This window comes from Anolis sagrei, chromosome 6 (genome assembly GCF_037176765.1).
Source record: "Anolis sagrei isolate rAnoSag1 chromosome 6, rAnoSag1.mat, whole genome shotgun sequence".
In the NCBI taxonomy this organism is placed as follows: domain Eukaryota; kingdom Metazoa; phylum Chordata; class Lepidosauria; order Squamata; family Dactyloidae; genus Anolis; species Anolis sagrei.
Genome location: NC_090026.1, coordinates 80,118,362 through 80,131,326, shown reverse-complemented (window position 1 = coordinate 80,131,326; position 12,965 = coordinate 80,118,362). Strand labels below are relative to the sequence as shown.

The window sequence follows — 12,965 nt, the reverse complement described above, 5'->3', positions numbered from 1 at the left end:
CTCTTCCGGGCTTGGTGTCACCGCGAAAGGGTTCCCCGCTTGGCAAGGAGGCAGGAAGGCGAGCAGGCTGCTTAGGCCTCGCAGAAAGAGAGAGAAAGAAGATCCCACAGAAGAAGAGGGAGGATGAGCCTGGATGAGTCAAGGGCGCCTCTGAGCATGGACAGAGCGCCTCAGGAGAGCGGTGCGTGTTGGTGGGGGCGGCTTTGTAGCTCTTGAGGCCTTTTAGGAAGGCAAAAGAAGAGACACCGCTGTAGAATTACAGGCAGTTTCCAAGCTACCAACAAGATGGGATTTGTAGGTTTGCTCTTAAGTTGAATTTGTTTCAAAGACCCCTTCTACACATTAATATATCCCAGGATATCAAGGCAGAAAATCACACAATATCTGAGTGTGGACTCAGGGCCCTTCCACACAGCCCTATAACCCAGAATATCAAGGCAGAAAATCCCACAATATCCTCTTTGAACAAGGGCCCCTTCCACACAGTTAAATAAAATCCCACATTATCTGCTTTGAACTGGACTATGTTAGTTTCTTAGGTGATCCCTCATTGTCCTAGTAGGATTGTCTTCCAAGATCGGTGTCCTGGCGGTAGGTCCGTAGGTGACTGTGGAGCCCTATGGGTTGGCATGATGCGCCTTTCTCTTGGCACGTTTCTCTCTTTTGCCCTCTATTCATACCTCTTCAAATTCTACAACACTGCTGGTCACATCTGACCTCCAGCTGGAGTGCTCAAGGGCCAGGGCTTTCCAGTTCTCAGTGTCTATGCCAGAGTTTTTAAGGTTGGCTTTGAGCCCATCTTTAAATCTCTTTTCCTGCCCACCAACATTTTGTTTTCCGTTCTTGAGTTCGGAGTAGAGCAACTACTTTGGGAGACGGTGGTCGGGCATCTGGACAACGTCGGCGGTTTTATAGCTTTATAAACAAGCACCTTGGTATCCCTATGGATGTCCTGGTCCTCAAACACTCTGTGTTTCATTTGGAAAAAAGCTGCACTTGCAGAGCTCAGGCGATGTTGTATTTTAGTGTCAATGTTGACTTTGGTGGAGAGGTAGCTGCCAAGGTTACACTATTAAGCTGTATTTCTGGCATTGGAGAGGGGCTGACTGTCAACTGCTGGAAGAGCACTTTGTTTTTCTCAATGTTTAATGACAGGCCGAGCTTCTCCTATGCTTCTGCAAAGGACTATATGACAGTGTGGACTCAGATAACCCAGCTCAAAGCAGATATTGGACCTTTCCACACAGCCCTATATCCCAGAATATGAAGGCAGAAAATCCCTCAATATCTGCTTTGGACTGGGGAATCTGAATCCACACGGCCATATATTCCAGTTCAAAGCAGATAATGTGCGGTTTTATTCAGCTGTATGGAAGGGGCCTGAATCTACAATCAGATAATGTGGAATTTTCTGCCTTGATATTCTGGGATATAGGGCTGTGTGGAAGGGCCCTGAGTCAGAACAGATACTTTTTAAAGTCTAACTCGGGTATGGGCAAACTTCGGCCCTCCGGGTGTTTTGGACTTCAACTTCCACAATTCCTAACATGTTGGGAATTGTGGGAGTTGGAAGTTCAAAACACCTGGAGGGCCGAAGTATGCTTATGCCTGGTCTAACTCTAGCCACACACACACACACACACAAATATATGGCTGGAGTAACACTTGATAAAAAGTACAAATCCAACTTAAGAACAAACCTACAGAACCTATCTTGCTCACAACTTGGGGACTGCCTGCATATATATATTTCATATATAAAAGCTTTGGATCGCATAGGGAAGGGTTGACACCCCAGTGGTGTTTGTTTTGCATCCTGTGTCTCTGGGCCCTTCCACACAGCCATATGGCCCAGAATATCAAGGCAGAAAATCCCACAATATCTGCTTTGAACTGGGCTATCTGAGTCCACACTGCTATATATTCCACTTCACAGAAAATGTGGGGTTTTATTCAGCTGTGTGAACGGGGCCTCTGTTCAGAAGATTTCACCTCATTTTCTGTCCCTCTGGAAAATGTGGCTTGTTGTGGAAACAGGGATTGGTGAGAAAGCTTCATTTGAGCTTCAAAACCATTTTGGAAAAATTCAGGGTTTTGCTTTGTGACCCATGATTTTAAAGCTTTTTTAACGTCATTCAGTGTCAGACTACACAGAGAAGCCAGAGCTCCTGTGAAAGACAACCTACGTTGTTTCAGATTCAATGGGTTGAATGATGTTAAAACAGCTTTAAAATCATGGGTCATGAAGCAAAACCCTGAATTTTTCTGAAATGGTTTTGATGCCTGGGTTAAATGATGCCACAAATATGTGCAAATTGATGGTGACTATGTTGAACTGTAGTTTTGAGTAGAGGATAGTTCAGGCTATGATTGGTTGCAACTTCTGCTGTTATATGTTCATTTATAACATTTTATGACACAGGAGACAAAACATTTTGACCCACCAGCGTGTGTGTGTGTGTACACATACACACACACACACACACACATATATATAAATAATCCGGACTTACACTTTAAAATTTACCTGTTGCAACATGCATGTACATTCAACTTCAGAAAAAACCGACTGAACCCATCTTGTTCGTAACTTAGGGACTGCCTGTATAGCAGTTTTCCTAAATTTATTTTTCTCCCCCGAATTGCACAGTTTTGTGGTTGAGATCTGACATATTAGAAGACAACAGGTTAGGGAAGGTTACTGTATCCCAATCTATTGTGGGAGGCTTACATCTGCTGTTGACATTGTTTCTTCTTTTGCTTTTTTCTTCTGCATAAAAATGTATTTATATTTATAAAAAGTGATATTATAGGGAAATGAATCACCATGAAGATCCTGTTATCATTTTGCTGTGTTCTCAAGTGGAAGATATAAAATGGTAACCTTTCCCTTGTTGTCGTCTTGAATCTAGTTCTTTCCTAGAAGTATGCGATTAAGGAATGCAGTGACTACAAATCTGCGCTTCCTCCTTTAATCGAAATGAACGAATTGAGGCTTCTCCAGAGTGAGTCATCTGCAGCTGAACTTGATGGGGTAATATCAGATCTCGAAAATGGAGGTTTCCATAGAAGAGGACATAAGATGAGAACGCTTAGCCCCGAAGAAGCTGAAAGGCTGGCCAAAGATCCAGTCGTAGTATCTGATTTCAAGCAACAGAAGCTTGAGAAAGAAGCACAAAGGAATTGGGACTTGTTTTACAAAAGGAACAGCACAAATTTTTTCAAGGATAGACACTGGACAACAAGAGAGTTTGAAGAACTAAAATCCTGCCGTGAAGTGAGTTTCATCTTCCAGAGATGGCTTTGCTGCCCAATTTGGAAGTAACTTGTGCCAAATAACTACATTACCTATAGAGCATGGTGTTGGCAGTGTCTTTACTTGGAAAAGTAACCTTAAAAGTAACTGTAACAGTGTTGCTTTTTGGAATAACCTGTGTTATTTTGATCCAAAACACTGATTTCAGGAGATTTATGGTCATTTTTTTTTATTTTTATTAGTATTACAAAGTACATTTTTAAAAGTAAATAAAATGTAACTAACCAGTAATGAATCACAATTAGGCACAAGTTATTTAAAAACACACACACACAAACAGAAACAGAAAATCCAACAGCACTAGCAAATTACTTTTCAAAAGTAGCATTCCAAGTTCTGGATCGTCTTTCCTGGAGGGCCCAAATGCATCATCTTCTATATGTAACTATCCTATGATTTTTGGTTGCTTCTGCTACCTTTTTGTCTTATTAGAAAAAGATCTATTATGGAGGAAAAACAAGTGGAAATGTTGCAAAATCTCCTTTTTCAGCACTAGAAACTTCCAAGTATTTTTAGACCACAGTTTCCAGGGTTAAGGAATGCTGGGAGTTATAGTCCAACAACAGCCTGAGTGATCCATAATTTCCATGGAAGCATCTCAAGTTAGAGCTACTATAGAAGTATTTTGTTTTGCTGGAAGACTGTAGGCAGTTGTAGTTTTATCCTGAGATGTACAATTTTATGTGAATGTCATGGGCTTCAGGCAAAAGAGATGTGCTTCATTTATCCCATGATGCAGCAGTTGTAGTTTCTGTGATGAGATGCGGTGTACCAACCCTTCACATATATATTTTAGGTCTGTCAGTCAATAGCTTCTTATTCAGAAGTCCTACTGTCATAAAGGAGCTGTCACGTCTGATCAAAGCTGCATGTTGTAAAGCTTGATTTAGCATTTTGGAAGAGCACAGTAGTCCAGGAGTTTGAGCAGTCTCTCTTCCTTTTTCCCAACCTAACCACCTTCGACTACACCTCCCATCATCCCCAAGCAGCAGTCAAGGCACAAATTGTTCTAGTACTCTAACTACATCTTAAAGGCACAAGATTGCCAATGGGTCGTATATTTTGTTGCAGCAATGTTGTACAACATACCTTGGTTCAAAGTTAGATAAGTTTGTGATACCATATCTTTACATTATCTGTATAAAGGTGTGTTGGAACTAGTGTAGTTCCAAAGCTGTTGTAGAATAAATCAGTTTTAGAAATTATTTTTCTATTAGGAGGACAACAGTCATGCTTCAGGTGTTTCCAGTATAAATTAATAAATATTTTTTGGAAGTGTCTAATGTTAAAAATCAAAGGAAGCGAATTTGATAAGGCCTTGGGAATGGACAACTAAGAGTCCATTCCCAAAACTCACTGATGCTTTCTGAGTAAAAAATGGTATATAGAGATACAAATAAATTATTTCAGTTGAATTTGGCAAAATTTGGCTTAAAATGTGTCCTCAACAGATTACATCACATTCTTTTTTTCATAGCAGTGAACCTAGACTCAGTCAAGAGGTAGATTTGAAAATATTCTCTTGAATTAATCTAGTTCCTTCTCATGTTGGGTGTGTAAAAAGATTCATTGCATTGTAAGGCTGTAATATTTTAGAGCTATTTGAAAGATTATAGTGCAATTAATTGGTAACTGTGTCAGCATTCTTGAATAACAGAGCAGAAGGATCTGAGATTGGATTTGCAGGTAGGACGGAATATAAATAAAGTTTTATTATATAGCTTAGCCATCCTTTTAAAAGAAAAAAAAACCATTCCATACTACACATATTAACACTCTGCAACATACAACTCTGACTTGAATTATGGTATTTGCCTGGTCTTTTAATTTTTATTAAAATATTCTTAGTATTGTTGATATGTCTCCCACCCTAACTTCCTTTTTTGTCTCCATTGCATTCAGCAACTGAGTGCATCATATAACACAAAATCATGGTGGTGTTTATTTCTGGCCTTAACTGTAGAATAGTGCTGAAATATTAGTCACTTTGGACTTAGAACCTGAAAAAAGTATTGATATTTAATAATAGGAGGATTTCTATTGCTTTGCTAGGATGTAACAGATGTAATTATTTGTCTACCATACAGTTTGACGATCAGAAACTGACAATTCTTGAAGCAGGCTGTGGTGTTGGGAACTGTTTGTTTCCACTTTTAGAAGAGGATTTGAATATCTTTGCTTATGCCTGTGATTTCTCTCCACGAGCCGTGGAATATGTAAAGGTTAGTAAAATAATTCATTTTCCTGCAGCACAGATAGGGCTAAAGTGTGGACAGGTAAACGCAGATACATTAGGATTGGCAATAGAAGAATCCCACTGTTTTGCATTGATTACTGCAGACACACTACTGCAACCTGATGCTTTTTGGCCAGCCTTCCTCCATCATCATCTTAATGCTGATCCTACTAAAAAAAATAGAATCACAGATTGATAGAATCATAGAGCAGGATCATGGAATAAATGGAATAGAAAGCTGAATCCAGCCTCGTCATAGTAACATGACCCTTTTTCTGGATTTGGAACTCAACAAATCAAAAGGATTGAAAAATGAAAACTCGAGTGCTTAGTGCAATATGTCCCTCAACTAAGGAAACTTTTTCACTTCACAGCAAAACCCTCTGTACGATCCCCAGAGATGCAAAGTGTTCCAGTGTGACCTTACCAAAGATGACCTTCTGGAAAATGTACCACCAGATTCTGTAGATGTTGCGACGTTGATATTTGTTCTTTCTGCCATTCATCCAGAGAAGATGCATTTAGTTTTGCGCAATATTTATAAGGTAACTCTTAAATAATAATCAAAATATTGTCCTCAAGAATAATGAACATGTTTATGACTAGCAGTCAAAAGCACTTTGTAAAACAACTTTTAATCCTCAAAATAAAAATTTTAAATCTCTTGTAAAAATTTAAATATTTGAAATGACCGAGTTTCTATGACCCAAAATGTTTGATATATTTTTGTTTGATACTTGCTTCAGTTCCGTAAGATCCAGATTACTTACCTATTACATTTTACCTGTCAGGTATTAAAACCAGGCAAATGTGTGCTGTTCAGAGATTATGGTCTCAATGATCATGCAATGCTGAGGTTTAAGTCTGCTAACAAGCTTGGTGAAAACTTCTATGTAAGACAAGATGGAACCAGATCATATTTCTTCTCAGATGGTGAGTTCACAGACTCACCTTTTTTACCATTTGTTTCTTTGCTACGATTTGTTTGTGTGTTTTGCTTTTTTGTTTTATTAAGAGTAAATCAGTGGATTCAGTAGACATTTGTTTAATATTTGGTGAGGTGTATCCATTACTCCCTGGATCCATATCTAATATCCTCAAAGGGCTCCATGGATGTCCTCATCTTACTTCGGAAAGATCTTTCCTGTTTACCTGCAATTTTTAAACTTCAAAAATCTTAGCTGCAGTGCCTTAGCTCTCCCCTCTCTTTTCACCTTATTTTCATCTTCAGCAATTTTAGTATCAGTGCCTTGAAAAAACCCTTTCCAATTTTCTAGCACTTAAATTCCTGTTGAATTGTGGTAGGCCCTCATTTTTGGTTCTAGGAAACACTGTCTGGAATGTTGACTTTAAGTGATTACTACAACTTTTTGACAATATTGAAATGTTCCCAAATTTTGAAATATCTTTTACCATATTTCAGTACATTTTGATCATTTTCCTTTTGGGATTAGAACCCCTTCCTTTTGAATTTTTTGTGTAAACTTGTCATTTAAACTTGGATACCAAAAATACTTCCAGATTTTGAGTTGTTTGCCACAATTTAGTGATGAATTACGGCAGCCTCCCTTTCCTTGTGTCTTATGAAGTCTCCCATTTGGAATGTTGATCTTGTTTAAACCTGAAAATAAGGCATTACGACTTAGATGAGTTTTTTATCATATTTATAGATGTCCACCTAGGTTTCCTGATAAGTTACAGTTAGTTCCATTTTTGTTTTTACCCACCATTTTGCACAAGCGACTTGAATCTGAGCATGTCAACTTGGCTGTCAACCAGAGTTTCAAAATTCTGAGGCATCTAGTAGTGTGTTCTGATTAATTATGGCTACCACAGATATGAAGGCATTTTTATTGTTATTATAGATTTTATTCTGCATGGTGTTTTAGTGTGTTTGAACCCAAACCTACCCTTACGTGACCATTTCGAGAAGTAGGTGCGTATTTCATGAAAGGGTAACTGAATGTCTAGGGCTGGCAATGAAAGTGTTTCAGAACACAAGAAAAAACTTCATAAATCAGATCAAGGGTCAGTCGAATCAAATTCGGAAATAATAATAATTGTCATTATCATCAAACTTTATTTATATTCTGTCCTATCTCCCTGAAGGGACTCAGGGCGAATTCCAATCACAAAAAAGGCAAACATTCAATGCCTGGACATAACAACTCATGGGCACATAATAACAAAAAATTAACTCCACAGCATATAAAAACAAATTATAACTTAGCAAATTAGAATAAAATCTAAACCACCTGTTATATCAAACATAAAATAAACATAAAACACATAGAAACCTGCTTAGTAGCGTGTGTGTGTGTGTGTGTGTGTGTGTGTGTAAATACAGAATTCCAGAGATCTAGTACAGGGTTAAATACTTACTGTAAAATTGGTGCTTGTATACCAAATGCCTTAAGTTGAAGGTTATGGAAATCTTCCTACAATTTGGAAAGGCCGCTTACCAAATTTGGATCCCTGGTTCACTCATGTAAACTTCAGCTTGTTAAGAAGTAGGGAATTAAAGTATTATCTACAAAATGTGTAAATTGCTCAGCAAAAAAAGGTACCATCTGATAGCTAAGAACTGTCCATGGACTTTGTCACTAGTTTGGTGCTAGAGGCAGCCCCACTTACATACTCCGGAGGGCAGAGAAGCATGTGACCTAGTTTTGTGCACAAAGGGGTCCCTTGATAGGTTTTGCCCTCGATTCTTCTCTGTTTTTGTTCAGGAGCAGTCACAAAAAAGCTCTCCTTGCTGTATCTTCATAGATGTGTTCCTCTTTTCTTTCCAAGGCATAAACACATTCTATTTTGTTATTCCCGCACTTCGTTCCTCTGTGTGTGCGCGCGTCAAATGACCATGTCCACAGAGTACCAAATTTTACTACATATTCCAGTTGAGCATTGACTTACACTGGTATTATTTTATACCAAAAAAGCTTGTTCTCGTCTTTTCACATTTTGAATTACTATTTTGCTTTTGATTACTTGCTGCAAAACTATTTGCAAAAGGAATAAGATAAAAGATTAGGCTGCTTAGGTGGGACCAATTTGCTCAAATGAGCAAATACTACTGCAGCATCGTAGGCAGGAACAAGACTGGCCTTTGGGGGTTGGATCCTCCCACTCAGAAGCTGGAGGGTTCCTTCCCCCCCCCCCCCATAAATTCCTGCCTATAAGAGCAAGAGGGAGGAGCAACCCAAACATATAGGATGTTAACCCCTATCTACTGGAAAATAACTTATCACAGGTAAGACTTGTGGTGTAATGTAAAATAAACCATGTAGTTCATGTTTGGTCAGCCCACACACTGCCTCGCCAGAGGGGGGGAAATGCCATGCAGGTGATCAATAAAGAATAATTAGTTTACTCCTCGTAATTCAGAACATCATATTTACAATTATGTGCGCAGTTACATCGACTCACATAATGTTCTTTTATGAGAGATTTAAAATGGTCTTTCTTTGTCCATGTGGAGAAACTCCTTCAGCAGCTCATGAAGCGAGAGCACAGTCCAAACTCTGCCTCTCTGTTTCTCTCCAAGCACCTGCATAGCTCAAGCCTGAAAAATGTAACAGTAACCAGAAGTCCCAGGCTCAGCCATCTCCCCAGGCATAACCCAACCAATCAGCTTTGTGCATCTTATTTTACAGTCCACACACACACACACAGTAACTGACTTTTCACATGCTCCAACAAAGCCAACATTCCTTTCTTCATACCTCCATATTAAGATAGGAAGGCTTTGAAATGTTTCATTTGAGAAGAGTAACCTGATTATTGAGAATTTCTTCCAATTCATGCTTTTGTCCCTTTATAGTTACTGTTTTTCTTTCTTCCCGTCAGATTTCTTGGCAGAACTTTTCCTGTCTGTGGGCTACAAGCAAGTGGTCAGTGAATATGTGCTTCGAGAAACTGTGAACAAAAAGGAAGGCCTGTGTGTGCCAAGGGTTTTCCTCCAAAGTAAATTTCAGAAGCCTCACAAAGAAACATGATTTTTGCAAAGGCCTGAAGTTGGTGGAACATTTGAACATTGTTTTGAAAATTAGCCCAACCTCTTGCAGGTTCATAAGCATTCCTTGGATGCAACCACAGAGATAATATCAAAAGGCTTTTTTTCTTCTGTTTTAAGCTAACTGCTTATTTTGTTTGAACCCTCAGAACTGTGGTAATCATAATTATGGTCATGGGCATCAAGCTAATTTTATAAACTATTATTTGAACTGGTAACATTTCCACTGTTTTTAGCCATGGTTTATCTACATTTGGATGACATAATGAATAGGAGTTCAGATAAAACAGAACCAAAAATTTCCATATTGCTACTTACAGTGATGTTGGCCCACATGATCCAAGAAGAAACCATAGTTTAACATCGTATCTGAATCAATGGAATATATATATACACACACACACACACACACACACACATTATATATATATGTGTGTGTGTGTGTATGTATAATGGGAGAGTATTTCCTTTGCTTGCTCACAAAAAACTAGTATACCAGAATAATTTGGTTCAAAAAAACCTCACTTTCTAAAAACTTTAAAAGTAACCTTTTTTTTTCAAATTATGTTTGTTTTATTAACCTCTTCAAGAATAAGAACAAATGTTCAGATGTGTTGTTTAAGGAATCACTGGGTTGCTGTGAGTGTTCTGGGCTCTATCGCCATGTTCCAGAAGCATTCTCTCCTAACGTTTCATCCACATCTATGGCAGGCATCCTCAGATATTGAGGGGGGTCTGTTGGAAACTAGCCAAGTAATCAGAGAGCAACACTCAAAAAGCAGGGGAATTCCAGACAAGAAAATCAGGGCCAGCTAACACCTCCAAAGGATTGCCCCAGACAGCAATCATCCAGGCTTTGAAGCTGCAAGACCATTCAATGCTAATCAAGGTAGCCAGGTGCAACACTCACACTTGCCTTAAGCAGACAAGAGTTCTCCCCCCCCCTGCAAAAAAAACTGGGACATTCCAGAGATATATACACCTCACACAATAAATCCAATATCTGCTTTGAATTGGATTATCTGAGTCCTCACTGCCAGATAATCCAGTTCAATGCAGATTTTATATAGCTGTGTGGAAGGGGCCTAAGTGAACTTATTTCACATATGCATCACCAGCATTTATTTTAAATAGCGATATTTGCTGAAATGAGAAAGAACTAAATATCCTGCCAACAAAAGTTAATAAGTTAAAAAAGTGAATAACATCGGCTTCTTAAGTGGCTAAGACAGGAATTTGCTCAGAGAATTGCTGGTTCGTTTTGTTTGATGCCAGAATCGCAATTTGGTTCTACGGATGCATTGCTAGAACAAGTTGATGATTGATAGTCCACAGCAGATCTGAGAGAGAACTAATTATCCTTGCCATGAAAGTTAAAAAATACAAAAATGAAAAAATGAGTGCAAAAATGTTTGAATGGTTTTCTTTTACATTAATATTAGGTAATACTGCAATCTGTCATCTGCATTTTGATAGCCTATAATGGGGCACCCACACATCTTCTTCCACATGTTCACTTAATAAAGACCATTTGTAGACTTGTGCCAGATACATCAATGAACCGTCAGAGGCATGTCCTGACCCTCCCCTCCCCTTACTTGAAAAAAATCAAGTAAGTATTGCCGAAGGCTTTCATGGCTGGAATAACTGGGTTGTTGTAGGTTTTTCGGGCTATATGGCCATGTTCTAGAAGCATTCTCCCCTGACATTTCGCCTGCATCTATGGCAAGCATCCTCAGAGGTGGTGAGGTCTATTGGAAACTAGGAAAATTGGTTTATATATCTCTGGAATGTCCAGGATGGGACAGAGCACCTGATGAACCAACCTGGACACAGCATATTATTTGAGAATACAGAAATACTGGAGGACTCTTAACAGTTACCATGTCAGATTACACAGAAAAGCCACTTAAATCCATAAGAATGTGGACAATTTCAACAGAAAGGAGGAAACAATGGAAATGAAGAAAATCTGGCTACTAGTATTAAAAACTTCTAAAATTATAACAGTAAAACAACACTCAAACACAAAGAAACTCCAGAGAGGAAACAATCAGGGATAGCTAATCTCCTCTCAACAAAAGATTCCCCCAGGCACTAGCAAGCCACACCAAAAAAATGCCAGGCCATCAAATGCTAATCAAGGTGGCCAATTGAAACATTCACACCTAGCTCCAACAGACAAGAGTTCTTTGTCCCACCCTGGTTATTCCACAGATATATAAACCTAATTTTCCTAGTTTCCGACAGACCTCACGACATCTGAGGATGCCTGCCATAGATGTGGGTAAAACATCAGGAAGGAATGCTTCTGGAACATGGCCATATAGCCCGAAAAACCTGCAACAACCCAATCAAGCAATGTTTGTGAGAATGAGTACTACAAGTATGCAGATGTTTGCATTGAGAAAATTCACTTTCACAAAGGACTCTGACTGGGCAGCATCTCTCAGGTTTTTGTGGATAACCCATGGTAACCCTGCTGGTTATATAAGGATGGGATAATAGCAGGTAGAGATAGCCCACCTAGCTTATTTTCAATATTTGGAAGGGACTATGTGTGTCCCTCCCCTCCCCACTAAATGTTTTCCAGGGTTTAAGACAGGCATGGACAAACTTCAGCCCTACAGGTGTTCTGGACTTCAACTCGCAGAAATCCCAGCTAAGTTACTGTTAGTTAGGAACTGTGGGAGTTGAAGTCCAAAACATCTGGAGGGCCAAAGTTTGCCAATCCCTGCTTTAAGACAATGGATAAAGTATGGTTCTCTAGATGTTGCACTGTAACTCCCATTATACTTCCTAGGGCACATAGGAACTGCAGTCGAGTACCAAATGTAGGCTCTACTTTGTGGGTGTTGTGTGCCTTTAGGCCATTTCTGACTTACTACAAAGACCCTATCATGGGATTTTCAGGAGCTGGGCGTGTGTGAATCACCCAGAGTCGTCCAGTGGTTTCCATGGTGGAGTGGGGCATCAAACCCTGGTCTCTGGAGTTGTGGTTCCAATGCCCAAACCATTACACCCTGTTGGCTTCCAGACCACACTTACTCCACCCCAATTTTACACTATTTACATTATTGTGATGATATTCCCCTTTATTCATTAGGTGGCGCTATATACCAAGCTTTGGTATCCTTAATTCAGTAGAGCAAAGCCAAAGGAAATGTTCATGCATCTCCCTAAATAAGTAAACTGGTTTCCCTGTCCACTTTCCCGCCTGTAAATTGCATTAGCTGATTCTTGATTTTTAATCTCTTTTATTTTATGGAAATTGGAGGCAGGTGCATGAGGATTTGAGACAATGGTACTTGATTTGAGTGGCTGGGGTAGGAAAAGAGCAAAAAATCATTCCCACTATAGTTTTGATCCTTCAGTCATGAAGAAATTATTTTATCAAGTGG

At 39.2% G+C, this 12,965-nt stretch overlaps 1 protein-coding gene across 2 annotated transcripts; it reads left to right on the top strand.

The window, feature by feature from the left end:
- The first annotated feature begins 26 nt into the window (after nucleotides 1-26).
- METTL6 (methyltransferase 6, tRNA N3-cytidine) lies at nucleotides 27-11,121 on the top strand. Of its 2 annotated transcripts, none has more exons than XM_060781835.2 (6): nucleotides 27-181; nucleotides 2,913-3,277; nucleotides 5,404-5,538; nucleotides 5,927-6,097; nucleotides 6,344-6,485; nucleotides 9,399-11,121. In XM_060781835.2, the coding sequence occupies exons 2-6, from the start codon at nucleotides 2,981-2,983 to the stop codon at nucleotides 9,545-9,547; spliced, it is 894 nt and encodes a 297-aa protein (XP_060637818.2). In that variant the 5' UTR covers nucleotides 27-181; nucleotides 2,913-2,980; the 3' UTR covers nucleotides 9,548-11,121. The 2 variants fall into 2 exon arrangements, with proteins under 2 accessions (XP_060637818.2, XP_060637817.2); XM_060781834.2 differs by having other exon boundaries at nucleotides 27-191.
- Nucleotides 11,122-12,965: the final 1,844 nt, after the last annotated feature.

What these genes read in the sequence shown, in the direction of transcription:
- METTL6 (XM_060781835.2), top strand. Translation starts at nt 2,981, where the DNA reads ATGAACGAATTGAGGCTTCTCCAGAGTGAGTCATCTGCAGCTGAACTT. An exon ending in GAGCCGTGGAATATGTAAAG is followed by an intron (nt 5,539 to 5,926) that starts GTTAGTAAAATA and finishes TTCACTTCACAG; the next exon opens with CAAAACCCTCTGTACGATCC. An exon ending in TTTTGCGCAATATTTATAAG is followed by an intron (nt 6,098 to 6,343) that starts GTAACTCTTAAA and finishes TTTACCTGTCAG; the next exon opens with GTATTAAAACCAGGCAAATG.